The sequence below is a fragment of the Papio anubis genome, chromosome 17 (assembly GCF_008728515.1).
Source record: "Papio anubis isolate 15944 chromosome 17, Panubis1.0, whole genome shotgun sequence".
NCBI classification, from domain to species: domain Eukaryota; kingdom Metazoa; phylum Chordata; class Mammalia; order Primates; family Cercopithecidae; genus Papio; species Papio anubis.
Genome location: NC_044992.1, coordinates 56805028 through 56820975, shown reverse-complemented (window position 1 = coordinate 56820975; position 15948 = coordinate 56805028). Strand labels below are relative to the sequence as shown.

Here is a 15948-nt window from a genome sequence, read left to right as displayed (position 1 = left end):
ATGGTCAAGGAGGAAGTTTCAAAGAAGAGCAAAAATACAGAATTTGTGGAACATGGCTGAAGGGGAGCTGAGAGGGAAATTTATAGCCATTAAGGTATATATTAGAAATAAATAATCTAATAATAAATAATCTAAGCTCCTGCCTTGAGAACCTAGAAAAAGAAGAAAAAAATAAATTCAAGGGGAAAAGAAAAAAGAATATGGTAAAGACAAGTGAATATACCAAATAAACTGAATATAGAACCTAATTCATAAAATCAATACAAAAATTTGATTTTTTTAAAAGGATAAAATAATTGGCAAACCTCTCACAGGGAGAAAAAAAGACACAAATTACTAATGTTACAAAATAAAATGAAATGGACTGGTGCGGTGGCTCACGCCTGTAATCCCAGAACTTTGGGAGAGTGAGGCGGGCGGATCACTTGAGGTTAGGAGTTTGAAACCAGCCTAGTCAACAGAGTGAAACCCTGTCTCTACTAAAAATACAAAAATTAGCCGGGCATGGTGGCGGGCACCAGTAATCCCAGCTACTCAGGAGGCCAAGGCAGGAGAATCGCTTGAACCTGGGAGGTGGAGGTTGCAGTGAGCCGAGATTATGCCACTATACTCCAGCCCTGGTGAGAGTGAGACACCGTCTCAAAAGAAAAAAAAGAAGAAGAAGAAATGGGAGATATATATTCTACAGACATTAAAGAGATAATTAGGAAATACTAAAACTAATTCTACATAAATTCAACAACTTAGATGAAATGGACCAATTCCTCAAAAAAATGAAAATAACCTACCACGATTCATCCAAAATATAGTGAATAATAAGAACAGCCCTATGCCTATTAAGAAAATTAAATTTGTACTTAAAAATTCACAAACAAGAAGTTTCCAGACCCAGATGATTTCACTAGAGAATTCTACCAGTTACAAAATAATTAACACCAGCCGAGCACAGTGGCTTATGCCTGTAATCCCAGCACTTTGGGAGTCCGAGGCGGGCGGATCATGAGGTCAGGGGATCGAGACTATCTCGGCTAACATGGTGAAACCCCATCTCTACTAAAATACAAAAAATTAGCTGGGCGTGGTGACACTTGCCTGTAATCCCAGCTACTTGGTAGGCTGAGGCAGGGGAATCGCTTGAACCTGGGAGGTGGAGGTTGCAGTGACCTGAGATCGCGCCACTGTACTCCAGCCTGGAGACAGAGTAAGACTCTGTCTCAAAAAAAATAAATAAATAAAAATAATTAAAACTGCTGGGCATGGTGGCTCACGCCTGTAATTCCAGAACTTTGGGAGGCAAAGGCGGGTGGATCACAAGGTCAGATCGAGACCATCCTGGCCAACATGGTTAAACCCCGTCTCTACTAAAAATACAAAAATTAGCTGAGCATGCTGGCACGCGCCTATAATCCCAGCTACTTGGGAGGCTGAGGCAGGGGAGGCTGAGGCAGGAGAATGGCTTGAACCTGGGAGGCAGAGGTTTCAGTGAGCTGAGATCATGCCACTGCACTCTAGCCTGGGCGACAGAGTGAGACTCCATCTAAAAAAATAATAATAATTATTATTGTTGACACCAATTCTACCTAAACTCTTTCAGAAAATAGAAGAGAACATTGCTCGGGTTCCTCCACCCAGGCCCATGCGAAGCTGCCTGCTATGGCTTCCAGCGGGGTCCCGGTGAGTGCTGCTGGCTGGGCTAATGAAACTCTGGAAATACTGGACAACGTGGGAGATTGGCTTCGGGGCATCTACCGCTTTGCCACTGATAGGAATGACTTCCGGAGGAACTTGATACTAAGTTTGGGACTCTTTGCTGCAGGAGTTTGGCTGGCCAGGAACTTGAGTGACATTGACCTCATGGCACCTCAGCCAGGGGTGTAGCCAAGTAGACAAATGGAATCCAGTGCTGAACCCGAATCTTCCAAAAAACAGCCTACAATCTGTGACCACCACAAGATGTGCCCTGATGGCAGCTGAAGTTTGATTCAGATGGGCACTTTTCTTCCCTCTCCCTGCCTAGTTTCCTTTTGGTCCTTGAGTCCACGCAGAGTTCCATTCTCTGGTCAGGAGACAGGCTTAAGCTAAAGTGTTGCCTCTGTTCTATAAAGTTCTGTACATAGTTCCCAAACTTCTGCAGGGGGTGATGGGGGTGATCTTTGCTCTTGTCCTGAGAAATAACAGTGCTGTTTTAACAAACATTTGAAATAAATACCGCACACAAAGGCAAAAAAAAAAAAAAAAAAAGAACATTGCTCAATTATTTTAAGTAGTATTTACTATGACACCAAAACCAAAGAAAACACACACAAAACAGAAGAAAACTGCCAACCAATACACATCATAAAGATGCAAAATCCTTAACAAAATATTAGCAAATATAATTAATCAATATATAAGAATTACACAAATGACAAAGTGGGGTTTATTCCAAGGATGCATAGCTGATTGATATTTGAAAATTAATCAATGTAGTCTACCATACTAAGAGGCTAAAAAGAAAAAAAAAGAATCATGTCAATTAATTGCAGAAAAACAGCATTTGACAAAATTCAACACCAATTCATAATAAAATTCAGATAAAATAGGCATATGGAGAGAATTTCCTCAATTTGATTTAAAAAAACTGCCAAAAAATTATAGTTAAAACTATAAAGTGCTGGGATTACAGGTGTGAGCCACTGCACCTGGCCTTCTTTCTTTTTTTTTTTTTTTTTTTTTTTTGGTTTTCGAGACAGTCTCAGTCTGCTGCCCTGGACTGCAGTGGCATTGGAATGCAGTGGCGTGATCACGGCTCACTGAAACCTTGACCTCCGTGGGCTCAGGTGATCCTCCTATCTCAGCTTTCTGAGTAGCTGGGCCTATAGGTGCATGCCACCACTCCTGGCTAATTTTTTGTAGATAGGGGTTTTGCCATGTTGCCCAGGCAGGTTTCAAACTCCTGGGCTCAAGTGATTCCTCTGCCTCAGCCTCCCAAAGTGCTAGGATGAGTCACCATGCCCAGGCCTTGAATGGTTTTACAGTGTTATTCTTATCTGAATATTTGTTTTAAACAACAGGATTTAAACTCACAGGAAAGCCTAAATACAAACATCTGCATGTTAACCCTATATACATTTTTCTATGCTGTCACTGACATTTTTTAATGCACTGCTTTAAACTTCCAAACAAGCAATCTCTGTCTGGGTGCGCTGGCTCACGCCTGTAATCCTAGCACTTTGGGAGAACGAGGCAGGTGGATCATGAGGTCAGGAGTTCAAGACCAGCCTGGCCAAGATGGTGAAACCCTGTCTCTACTAAAAATACAAAAATTAGTTGGGCATGGTGGTAGATGCCTGTAATCCCAGCTACTTGGGAGGCTAAGGCAGGGAATTGCTTGAACCCGGAAGGTGGAGGTTATAGTCAGCTGAGATTTCACCACTGCACTCCAGTCTGGGAAACAGAGCAAGACTCCGTCTGAAAAAAAAAAAAAAAAGAAGCAGTCTCCCCCAGGTCTCCCATCATGTTCTGAAATCCTAACTTCTATTACCTAATAAAAGGCTACAAATTATGTTCGTTGGGTGGTTGAGAACAAAGAGTGTCCCATAAAAATAAGGTAAATGTGAATGTGTACATCAGTTTGCTAAGTTTTTTGCCACTGTCTGGCCTCTTAAATTGTGGTAGCAGCTATTGTTCACATTGATATATTACACTGATATTGATATTGTTCATATCGTATATATTTCTAGTACAAGGAAGCATTTCTAAAGGACCTTGTTCATTGCTTTGCACAAAATAGCCACTTAATATTTGTTGAATGAATTGCTGGCACTATCTCTGGTGTTTTAATTTTTATTTATTTATGTATTTATTTTTGATATGGAGTCTCACTCTGTCACCCAGGCTGGAGTGCAGTGGCGCCATCTTGGCTCATTCAACCTCTACCTCCTGGGTTCAAGAGATTCTCCTGCCTCAGCCTCCTGAGTAGCTGGGGATACAGGCATGCGCCACCACGCCTGGCTAACTTTTTTATATATTTTTTAGTACAGACATGGTTTCACCATGTTGGTCAGGCTGGTCTCGAACTCTGACCTCAAATGATCCACCCGCCTCAGCCTCCCAAAAGTGCTGGAATTACAGGTAGGAGCCACCGTGCCTGGCCTATCTGGTATTTTTAGTATGGTGTCAAGAACTTCATATATTTTTTGGATCACTTTAATTGTAAGGTTGTATCCAGACTGATGAAATGCTCTTGGAGGTAACTATCCTGAGAAGCGACTTCACTGATGTAAAAGCAGTGACTGGCACGAAATAAGGATTAAAGTATATTAATCCAAAACATGTAAAATTGCATTAATGTTTTAACAAACTAAAGCAAAACTAATAAATCACATAAAAAAATTCTCACACTATTTTCCTTAGTAGTTTACATTGTGCTACATACTTTTGCATGAATATGCACACAATTTTTCTTCTGTTTTTAAACTTTGCATTACATATAAATTCTTTCATATTATATGATCCTCATAAAAATTGTTGGTTAAATGGCTGCATAAAAAACTATGCAGTTGGCCGGGTGCAGGGGCTCATGCCTGTAATCCCAGCACTTTGGGAGGCCGAGGCGGGCGGGTCATGAGGTCAAGAGACTGAGACCATCTTGGCCAACATGGTGAAACCCTGCCTCTACTAAAAATATAAAAAATTAGCTGGGCTTTGTGGCACGCGCCTGTAGTCCCAGCTGCTTAGAGGCTGAGGCAGGAGAATCACTTGAACCTGGGAGGCGGAGGTTGCAGTGAGCCGAGAACACGCCACTGCACTCCAGCCTGGCAACAGAGGGAGACGCCATTTCAAAAAACAAACAACAACAACAAACCCAAAAAACCATGCAGTTTATGGATCATTATGCTGTTCCCTCATTTCTTTTTTGTTATTAATGGAATTTAGCAAAGAACATCTTCTGTACTATTATTTATTTTTCAAGAATAGGGCCGGGCATGGTGGCTCACGTCTGTTATCCTAGCACTTTGGGAGGCCTAAGCGGGCGGATCACGTGAGGTCAAGAGTTTGAGACCAGCCTGGCTAACGTGGTGAAACCTCGCCTCTACTAAAAATACAAACATTAGCTGGGGGTAGTGGTGGGTGCCTATACTCCCAGCTACTCGAGAGGCTGAGGCAGGAGAATCACGTGAACTTGGAAGGAAGAGGTTGCAGTGAGACAAGATCGCACCACTGCACTCCAGCCTGGGTGACAGAGTGAGACTCCAACTCAAAAAAATAACATAACATAACATAACATAACATAACATAACATAACATAACATAAAATGGTGGTTGAATGAATCTCATAGTAATACTTTGATGTGTAAAGAATGGTACTGCTGGGCATGGTGGCTCATGCCTGTAATCCCACCACTTTGGGAGGCTGAGGCGGGTGGATCACAAGCTCAGGAGTTCGAGACCAGCCTGACCAACATGGTGAAACCCCCATCTCTACTAAAAAAAAAAAATAATAATAATACAAAAATTAGCCAGGTATGGTGGTGGCTGCCTGTAATCTCAGCTACTCAGAAGGCTGAGGCAGGAATCACTTGAACCCAGGGGGCGGAGGTTGCAGTGAGCCAAGATTGCACCACTGCACTCCAGCCTGGGCAACAGAGTGAGACTCCGTCTAAAAAAAAAAGTCCTGTTTTCATGTCCAGTGCTATTTTCCTCAAATACTTTTATACCTGAATGTATATAACTGATTTTACATAAGATTCCCATCCCTTAATGTTCTGCCTTATCTTTCCCAAGTTCCATCTATTAATTTGGTGATTCCCTACATGTTGTCATTATAACTTACATATATACCCCTTTGGGGACATAAACATATCCCCAAGGGAACAGAAACACATAAACTTTTTTTTTCTTTTTTTTAAAGCTTTCTAACCCAGTCATCTCTGAAATCTGAGCCTGGACTAGATAAGGCCACTCACTTAAGAGAGGCCTTCAAAATGACTTTCCTATTAGGAGTATTCTGTTTTTGTGTGTGTTTGTTTTTTTGAGGTAGGGTCTTACTCTGTTGCCCAGGCTGGAGTGCAATGGCATAATCATGGCTCATTGCAGTCTCGACCTCCTGAGCTCCAGTGATCCTCCCACCTTGGTGTCCCAAAGTGTGGGGATTATAGGCGTTAGCCAGCATGCTCAGCCCCTATTCCGTTTTATTTTTTCAGTTATTTTACTTCATTTTAAACGTTTACTTTTAAAAAAATAAATGTTTACAGTCAATGTCAATGTTTAACATGGCAAGGAAAACAATAAAATGAACATCCATGTACCTGCTTAAAAAAATCATTATCAGTATATTGATTTTCTTTGTATTTTTGTGATAGTCTCAGTCTGCTGCCCAGGGTGGAATGCAGTGGCACTGGAAAACAGTGGCGTGATCACAGCTCACTGCAACCTTGACCTCCGTGGACTCAGGTGATCCTCCTATCTCAGCCTTCCAAGTAGCTGGGCCTATAGGTGCATGCCACCACTCCTGGCTAATTTTTGTAGATGTGGGGTGTTGCCATATTGCCCTGGCTGGTTTCAAACTCCTGGGCTCAAGTGACTCCTCTGCCTTGGCCTCCCAAAGTGCTAGGATTACAGGCATGAGTCACCATGCCCAGGCCTTGAATGATTTTACAGTGTTATTGTTATCTGAATATTTGTTGTAAACAACAGGATTTAACCATACAGGAAAGCTTAAATACAAACCTCTGCACATTAACCCTATACACATTTTTCTATGCTGTCACATATTTGAATGTACTGCTTTCAACTTCAAAACAAGCAGTCTTCCCCAGGTCTCCCATCACATTCTGAAATCCTAACTTCTATTACCTAATACAAGGCTACAAATTATGTTCGTTGGGTGGTTGGGAACAAAGCGTGTGCCATAAAAATAAGGCAAATGTGAATGTGTACATCAGTTTGCTAAGTTTTTTGTCACTGGCCTCTTAAATTGTGGTAGCAGCTATTGTTCACGTTGATTTCTATATGTTTGTAGTACAAGGAAGCATTTCTAAAGGACCTTGTTCATTGCTTTGCACAAAATGACCACTTAATATTTGTTGAATGATTTGCTGGCACTATCTCTGGTATTTTTATTTTTATTTATTTATGTATTTATTTTTGATATGGAGTCTCGCTCTGTCACCCAGGCTGAAGTGCAGTGGTGTGATCTCGGCTCACTGCAACCTCCCATGTTCAAGCGATTCTTGTGCCTCAGACTTCCTAATTGCTGAGACCACAGGCATGCACCACCACGCCTGGCTAATTTTATATATATATATTTTTTAGTACAGACAGGGTTTCACCATGTTGGCCAGGCTGGTCTCGAACTCCTGACCTCAAATGATCCGCCCTCCTGGGCCTCCCAAAGTGTTGGAATTACAGGCGTGAGCCACTGTGACCCGTCTATCTGTGGTATTTTTAGTGTGATATCTAGAACTTCATATACTTTTTTGGATTACTTTTAATTGTATATCTGTATCCAAACTGATGAAATGCTCTTAGAGGTAACTATCTGGAGAAGTGACTTCACTGATGCATTAAAAGAAATAACCGGGCCGGGCGCGGTGGCTCAAGCCTGTAATCCCAGCACTTTGGGAGGCCGAGACGGGCGGATCACGAGGTCAGGAGATCGAGACCATCCTGGCTAACACGGTGAAACCCCGTCTCTACTAAAAAATACAAAAAAAAACTAGCCGGGCGAGGTGGCGGGCGCCTGTAGTCCCAGCTACTCGGGAGGCTGAGGCAGGAGAATGGCGGGAACCCGGGAGGCGGAGCTTGCAGTGAGCTGAGATCCGGCCACAGCACTCCAGCCTGGGCGACAGAGCAAGACTCCGTCTCAAAAAAAAAAAAAAAAAAAAAACAAAAAGAAATAACCGGCATGGAATAAGGATTAAAATATATTAATCCAAAACATTTAAAATTGCATTAATGTTATAATAGCCTAAAGCAAAACTAAGGAATCACATAAAAAATCCCCCACGCTGTTGTCAGTAGTTTACATTGTGCTAGATACTTTCACATGTATATGCATACAACTTCTATTCTGCTTTTAAACTTTGCATTACATATACATTCTTCCATAGTATATGATCTTCATAAAAATAGTTATATGGCTGCATAAAAAATCATGCGGTTGCTGGACCATTATGCTGTTCCCTCATTCCCCTTTTGGTATTAATGGAATATAACAAAGAACATCTTCTGTACGATTATTTGTCAAGAATAGGGCCAGTGAGGTGGCTCAGGTCTGTAATCCCAGCACTTTGGGAGGCCGAGGCGGGCGGATCGCTTGACGTCAGGAGTTCGTGACCAGCCTGGGCAACATGGGAAAACCTAAATGTCTCTACTAAACATGTCTCTACTAAAAATACAAAAATTAGTGGGGCGTAGCGGTGCACACTTTTGGTCCCAGCTAGTCCAGAGGCTCAGGTGGGAGGATCACCTGAACCCGGGAAGTTGAGACTGCGGGGAGCCGTGATCGCATCACTGTAGTCCAGCCTGGATGACAGAGGGAGACCCTGTCCAAAAAAAGAAAAAATATTTCTAGCAGTACAGTTACAAGGTCAAAGGATAAGGCACACATTTTTAAAAAAAAATTTATTTCTCCTCCTGAGATAACGAAATACAGTAGTGTATTAACAACTCTTCACACATTACTCTCCAAGGTTTACCTTGTTAATCCTTTAAGACGTATCATCTCCCTATCCTTGGCTGCACCTGAAAAGAGCGGGAGTCGGCAGGTAACCCTATCTCCTCCACCAGGTGAGTTCCGGATGGAGGTGTCAACTACAAGACTAGGAGCGGAGCACTCCTGGGGTTTTGCTGAAACCATCGGCGTGGGAATGCGGTCTCTTCCCTCGTCCGAAAGACGCTAAGTTCCCGGGAGGCAGCGGACTCGGTTCTAACCTTCCTCGCCCCAGTCTCTAGGAGCGCCCTGCACGCAGTGGGCGTCTAATAAATGCAGTCGGCCCTGTTGGGACAAAAGCTCTCCCTTAAGTGGACCGGACACTAAATTCCTCCAGGTGTCACAGAGCTGCCGCGCCCGCCGCCACTTTGCTCCCTGCCTGCTCCCTCCCCGTGTTCCTCGTGGGACCCTCCGTGGCAACTCGCACCCTTTCTGACAGCCGGTGCCCGCCCGGGGCACCCTGCGCGCGCCCGCCGACCCCGCCCTGGCCCCGCCCCCCGCCCCGCTGGCCCCGCCCCGCCTGCCGGCCCCGCCTCCCGTCTCCTCCCCGCCCCCCGGAGCAGACGAGTGGCGGCGGCGGCCCGAGGTCCCGGGTCCCTCAGACAAGAGGGCGGGTGGAGGAGGAAGCGGCCGAGCCCAGAGTCCTGCTCCGGCGTCGCCGAGCACCGCCCGCCTCAGCCGACCAGCCCCGTCGGCTACTGGGCCTCGCCGAGACGAGAGGAAGGAAAGGCCGCTGCGCCCGCGAGGAGGCGGCGGGGGTGCGGGCGGAGGCGGCGCGGGCGGCCGCGGCTGCCGCTTTGTTGTGCGGCCCGGGCCGAGGAAGGAGAAGTGGGAGGAGGGGGGAGCTCGGCGTCCCGCTCCCTCCGCGGCTCATGGCGACGACGCTTGGCACATCCGGGACCCTCCGGCCGTGGCGGCCGCGGCGCCGGCTGCTCGGGCCCCAGCCCCGGCCGCTGTGGTGACTCCGCCGCGCCTCGCCGTCGCCCCCGTCCCCGTCCCGCCCGCCGCCCCCGCCGCCGGGGACATGTCTAACCCCGGAGGCCGGAGGAACGGGCCCGTCAAGCTGCGCCTGACAGGTGAGGAGGGGCGGCGGGCCGGGCTGGGCAGCCGCGGGGTGGGCGAGCTGGCGGGGGGTGCCTGTGGCCTTAGGAAGGGCCAGGGTCGCGATCAATGGTGAGTTGGGGGTCGGAGGAGTGGGAAGGCCTAGTTCAGGGAGAGTAATTGGAAAACCACTTGCTCCGGCTTGGACATTCTTTAAAAAGCCGAGGATGACTCGGGGCGGGGGGTGGGGGTGGTCTTTTGTGGAGGGGAGGATACACCGGTTCGCATCGCAGGCGGATTTCAGGTCGGAAAGTCTTGGTCAAGGAGCCCGACGCTGCCTCCCGGGTCTCGGGGAGCAGCCCCTGGGCTACCGCCCAGGTGGGATCGTGAAGGGGATGAAGAGCTCCCGTGGCGAGGATTATTGAATCCGGTTGCTGGCTGCGCGCAGTAAACACTCCTTAAAGATGGAGCGCTTAACGGGAGGGTGTGCGTGTGTGTTCCCGGGTTGTTACCTTGCACACCCACTTATGCCCGCATGAAAAACCTTTACTCCCCGCCGCCGGCCACCGCTGCCGGGGCCACACACCTTGAACTCACGTCTCTCTGAGGAGAGGAGACAGGTTGACTTTTCCGGTGTGCCTGTCTGATTCGACGGCTCGGGCTCATTGTACACTGTGGTTTGGAAGTGTCTGATTGTAGGGTGGCATGTTTGGGGTTGTTCCTTGTAGGCCGCAGAACTCGTGTCTCACTTCTAACTCCCGACCTGCTTTAAAAACACACTTTTTTGGGGGGAGGGAGGGGGTACATTTCTAAGTATGTCCTCATACAAACTTTAGAGCAAACTTTCTGTTACTCTCCCCACCCTGCCCCTTCCTTTTTCTAAATGGAAAAGAATGTCCGGAGGGGTTGTCAGATAGAAGACTACACTTACAAAGTGTTTATGATTCCAGGTGCATGAAATCTTTAATATTACAGGTACGTTTTACTTACAGTGCCATTTTTGGTATTCTTACATGGACATGCCACCCCCATTTTAGGAGCACTTGTATTTGGTTTGAAAAGGAATTGAAATCACGTCGTTATTCTACCTTCACCATTTACCCCTGATAAATTGTCCACGTTTATATTCGGGTGAGTGGTGAGAAAGATAATTTTCCGTAGAGGATTTGTGTGTGCGTGCACGTGTACGAATAAACTGTAATTATGTTTGCCCACACTAGACTTTGAGATTTATTTGGACTAATTTTGTAGTTGAATGCTTGTGTGTCACATCTCAGTCCACTGGCTGAACTTGCTGGGTGAAAACTTGCAGTGAATTTGGTATTTGAGAATTTAGCTTGAATGTATGTTGGCTGCAATTTAAATAATATATTACCTTCATGACAGTTTTCCTTTCCCTAGGGAAAATTGCAAGGAATCATTAACTGAGTGGTTCTTAATGGAAAACCTGGATTGCAGGATACTTGTATTCTCCCTTCTCCCCCGCTCCCCCCCATTCAGTGTCCTTATATTGGGAGGAGACAATGGAAACCTTTATAGGGGATCTTTGTTGCTTTCGAGTTTATCTGTTGCTGTTGCTATCTGGAGTCAGTGATCGTGGAAAGAACATGTGATCCCAGGTGTGCAGAAAGCATCAGAAATTGGCTGTTTCCATTTACTTTCCTCTGGGCTATATAGATGAGGGAAAAAATAGGGATTTTGATTTTCTTCAAATAAAGTTAGTTGAGGTTTTTAGTATGACTCAGTAGATCTTAAAGTGTTTATCTGTGGTTTCCGTACTACCTATGATACGTTATAAAAATTTATAATTAAAGTTTGTTAAGAGGAAAGATTATGCTTATATTTTAGGGGAAGAGGGAATATTGAACTACATTTATAGTGATTTTGTTTCAGGTTTTTCTGAGGAGTTTTAAATACCCTGTGTCCTCTTAATAGTAAAAACAGTTTGAGGTACTCTGAGTTTCTTACAACTGTTTGTCTCTGAATCGTTTTCTCTCAAAATTTGACAAATATTAAAAACATTGTCCTTCCTTCTTTGGTTACAGTGGAGTCTCTTCTGTTTTGCCAGGAAAGTTAACATTTTTTTTTTTCCATTTTTGTTCATCATTTACAAATTAGATGGTATAGATTTTAGCAAATAGATCTCAAGAGCTGGATTCAATTAGCAGCTTTTTAGGACATAAACATTAAAGGGTTAGATGGAAAAGATTGTTTTGACTGACTGGATAAATGACGGGGCTGTGTTTGATGTGCGTCCAGGAATTGGTCTGGAGCTGGTGCCCAACTTCTCAGTCCATCTTGAGAAGCCAAATAAAATATTTAACCTAGGCCTCATTTTGTTTAAAAAAAAAGTTGATTCTTTGTTAAGACCTTAAGAAATGTTTGGCGTACCTTTAGACTAAGTGTTTAACAGTTCATTTAGATCTGGGTTCCCTAATAGAGGAAAAAAAATCACTTAAAAAAAGACAGATCTCACAGTGAATTTATATTTGGTTTACAATACCCTTGGGCTATAAGGTGTTTTAAAATTATTATTCTTTGCTTTAAGTTAATACCATATTAGTATTTTAAATTTATAGAGTACCTTTGATTTCAAGATGTTGTATAAACTTTAGTTAGTTGATAATAACCTTATTGTGGAATTGCCCCTTTACTGAAAGGTATAAACATTTCTTACATGGTGACGCGCGCACACACTCACATACACTCACACATACACACACTCACACACTCACTCATACACTCTCTTTCTGAACAAGAGGAAATATTTGAACCATGAGATCTCTGCCCACAATTGATATTAGACCTTTCCACATATTATTCTTAAAACCACAATCAGTGAACTGTTTGGTATTTGTCAATGCTAAGAAGGTGGGGCTAATTTAATAATTTGATCCCAAATTTTAGATTCCTCAGGCAACTGGGGGTTAGAATCCGATTTCATCCATCAAGCTACTTCTGTTCTTTATGACACATTAACATACGATCATTGAAATGGGCTGTATGGTAACACTGTCAACTTCAACTACTATTTCTATAACAAATTTATTACAAAATGTATAATTTCTGTATCATACTTATATGACTATCTGATACAGGCTTTTCTTACAATGGTTTGGATAGAAAAATATTCTTTACAGTAAAAACTTTGGGATAATTTTTTACACCATTATTGTTTCTGAAAACCAAAGGCTAGAAAAAGCAGTTTAGTGTAATTTCTAGTATTTTAAATTCTTGGGTATGGAGAAGTAGAATAACATTACTCCTCCAGAACATTTATTTCAGACCTTTTTATGCATTTAATGTTTTTGTATGCTGCTTCTCATGTTATTAATTTCAAAGTCCTTGGCAATAAGGAGGTTAATCTTGTCTATAATGTAAGGAAATTTAACTTTAAAAATTTCCCTTTAGATATGCTAGCATCTTAATCCTGTTTCACTACATATTTGATCGATTCAAGGCTTTAAAAATTATAGCTTTGTTCTGTTTCACAAGTTTTTAAGTGTGCCTGTACACCATGATGCCTATACACCATGACCATATTTTTTGAGATGGAGTTTCACTCTTGACTGGAGTTCAGTGGCTCGATCTCGGCTCACTGCAACCTCCACCTCCTGGGTTCAAATGATTATCCTGCCGCAGCCTCCCGAGTAGCTGGGATTACAGGCGCCCACCACCGCACCCGGCTAATTTTTTTTGTAGTTTTAGTAGAGACAGGGTTTTGCGACGTTGGCCAGGCTGGTCTCAAATGCCTGACCTCAGGTGATCCACCCGTCTTGGCCTTCCAAAGTGCTGGGATTACAGGCGTGAGGCACTGCACCCGGCCCATGATGACTTTTATATACTACAGGTGTTAGTGATTTGAATGTCCCCAATTCATTTTATTTTCTTGGTTTCTGAGGAGGGAGCCCATGTAGTTCAGCTCCTTCCTTTTCTCTTAAATTCTGTCTTCTAGTCTAACCCTCTTCAGGCAGGCAGTAGAACATGCTAAGGTCCTTTTTGTAGTTTGGTATTCGTAATAAAATCTGTGTATTTTAGTCATCACTTTCACTTTTTTCTTGTTGGTTGAGCTATTACTATCATAACATACTGACATCTCATTTAACATAACTTAGTTTTAAAGATTAATGAAGGGTCATACTTAGGCATACAAGATTTTTATTTTCACCTTTTCTTTTTTTTTTGAGGCAGAGTCTCATTCTGTTGCCCATGCTGGAGTGGAGTGGCAACAGCGTGTGGTGAGCGATCCTGGCTCACTGCAGCCTTGACCACCCAGCTCTGGTGATTTTCCCACCTTGGCTTCCCAACTGGCTGGGATTACAGGTGTGAGCCACCATGCCTGGCCTATTTTAAGCCTTTTTTGTTGTTGTTGTTGAGAGGGAGTCTCGCTCTGTTGCCCAGGCTGGAGTGCAGTGGCCGGATCTCAGCTCACTGCAAGCTCCGCCTCCCGGGTTTACGCCATTCTTCTGCCTCAGCCTTCCAAGTAGCTGGGACTACAGGCGCCCGCCCCCTCGCCCGGCTAGTTTTTTGTATTTTTTTTTTTTAGTAGAGACGGGGTTTCACTGTGTTAGCCAGGATGGCCTCCCAAAGTGCTGGGATTACAGGCTTGAGCCACCACGCCCGGCCTATTTTAGCCTTTTTTGGTGAGAGTCTTAAAGATGTAGTATGTCCTCCTCTTTTCAAATAGACCATACTTAGTAGAACTTAATGTTTTATTCATGATTCAATATAAAATGAATATAAATTATTGTTTTGTTGTAATATGTAACGTGAGGATCTCATTAGGGCTTGTAGAGAGAAGTATTTCACCCTGGCTAAATGGTGATAGGTCGTTTGTTTAACTTTGTTCTTACTAGTTTTTCTCTTTGTCTTCACTTTTGTTTACTGATACTTTCTTTGTCTAAGAATGCTGAACCCTTGAAATACACCATTGTAATCAGCATTGTACATGTTTCTGTGTGGTTGACATGTATTGAAAGTTTAAGTGCCAGATGCTGTGTTAAGTTCATATCTATTACCACTTTTAATTTTCATAGTAGCTCTAAGTAGTAGGAGAAACTGAAAGTTGGAGAAGTACATGTCACAACCAAAGTTGTCTAGAAAGCTTATTACAAGTTTATTAGAATTTGTGTGGAAAAATAAAATTGACACATTCTGTTCACTTGGAATCGCCCTTGCCCCTAGCAATACTTGCCCATCTTTTAAGGCTCAACTCAAAGATTACTGTTATCCCTAGAACCTTCCCTTACCTGAGTTGAACTGTCCTCTGTGACTCTAAGAAACTCTTCTTCTAGTATCAGACCTAACCCACTGATGGGCGTTTATTGTTCCTATGCCTTAAGTGCCATGAAGTTAGGATCCTTGTGTGAGCATGGATTAAGACCTTTTTGGCATTTTATTTAATGAATGCTGGAGAGCTTATAAAGAGTTCAGAATAGTTCTGCATGTGTTCTTTATGGCTAATGCATTGGGTGTGAGTGGCAAGAGGTGAGGCTCTAGACAGGGACCAACCTAGTTAGGACCTTATTGTAGTTTGCCAAGATGTTTATTTTTTTTAAGGTGGTGGGAACCATTGCAGGATTTTAAGCTTTGATATATATGCTGTTTAGACACAATCTGGGAGCAGTATGGAGGCTGGACTGGAATGGGAGCCGTGAAGACTGGTTTTAGGATAACTGGTTAAGAAGATTCAACAGCAACAGTCGTTCAGATTTTTTTCTTGTTTGAACATTTATTTCCATATTTTTAATTACAAATAATTACTGTAAACATCTTGGTGTAGGTAACTTTGATTTTTTTAAAAGGATTTTTTTTTTTTTTAGGATGCTTCCATAAAAATAGTATTACTGAGGTCAAGTGTGTGGATATTTTTAAGGTTTCGTGTTTAATTTTTCCTTCAGACTGCTTCTTAAAAGAGTTGGGCCTATTTAGAGCAGCAGTAAATAAAGATGTCCCTTTTTACTATTCTGTTATAAGCATTAGCTAATTGCGTTTTAAATTTTTTGCTAATTTTATGGCATGTGCCATTTAAACATTCATGAAGCAGAATATTTTCCTATTTACTAATCATATTTATTTTCATTGACTTGTTTGGCCTTGTCTTAGTTATGTTAGAGCCTTAGTGCTTTTCTTATTGATCTACCTGAGACTTACAAATATATTAATCTGTTGTCATATTTGCTGCAAACATTTCCATGGTGAATTATTTGTCT

At 43.2% G+C, this 15948-nt stretch overlaps 1 protein-coding gene and 1 pseudogene across 6 annotated transcripts in view; both read left to right on the top strand.

Annotated features, from left to right (window-relative positions):
- Positions 1-1627: 1627 nt before the first annotated feature.
- On the top strand, positions 1628-2232 carry LOC108582689 (annotated as a pseudogene). The gene has a single exon (XR_001896460.3). The product of XR_001896460.3 is annotated as a mitochondrial import receptor subunit TOM6 homolog pseudogene (transcript).
- Positions 2233-9301: 7069 nt separating this feature from the next.
- The window catches only part of SMURF2 (SMAD specific E3 ubiquitin protein ligase 2), a 117765-nt gene continuing 111118 nt past the window's right edge, over positions 9302-15948 (top strand). For 3 of the 5 annotated variants that reach the window (XM_031657697.1, XM_031657698.1, XM_031657699.1), the window contains exon 1: positions 9672-9771. In XM_031657697.1, the coding sequence (XP_031513557.1) occupies positions 9720-9771 (52 nt within the window). In that variant the 5' untranslated portion in view covers positions 9672-9719. Of the gene's footprint in view, positions 9772-15948 lie in introns of all 5 variants that reach the window. The other 2 variants (XM_031657695.1, XM_031657696.1) reach the window with 2 other exon arrangements.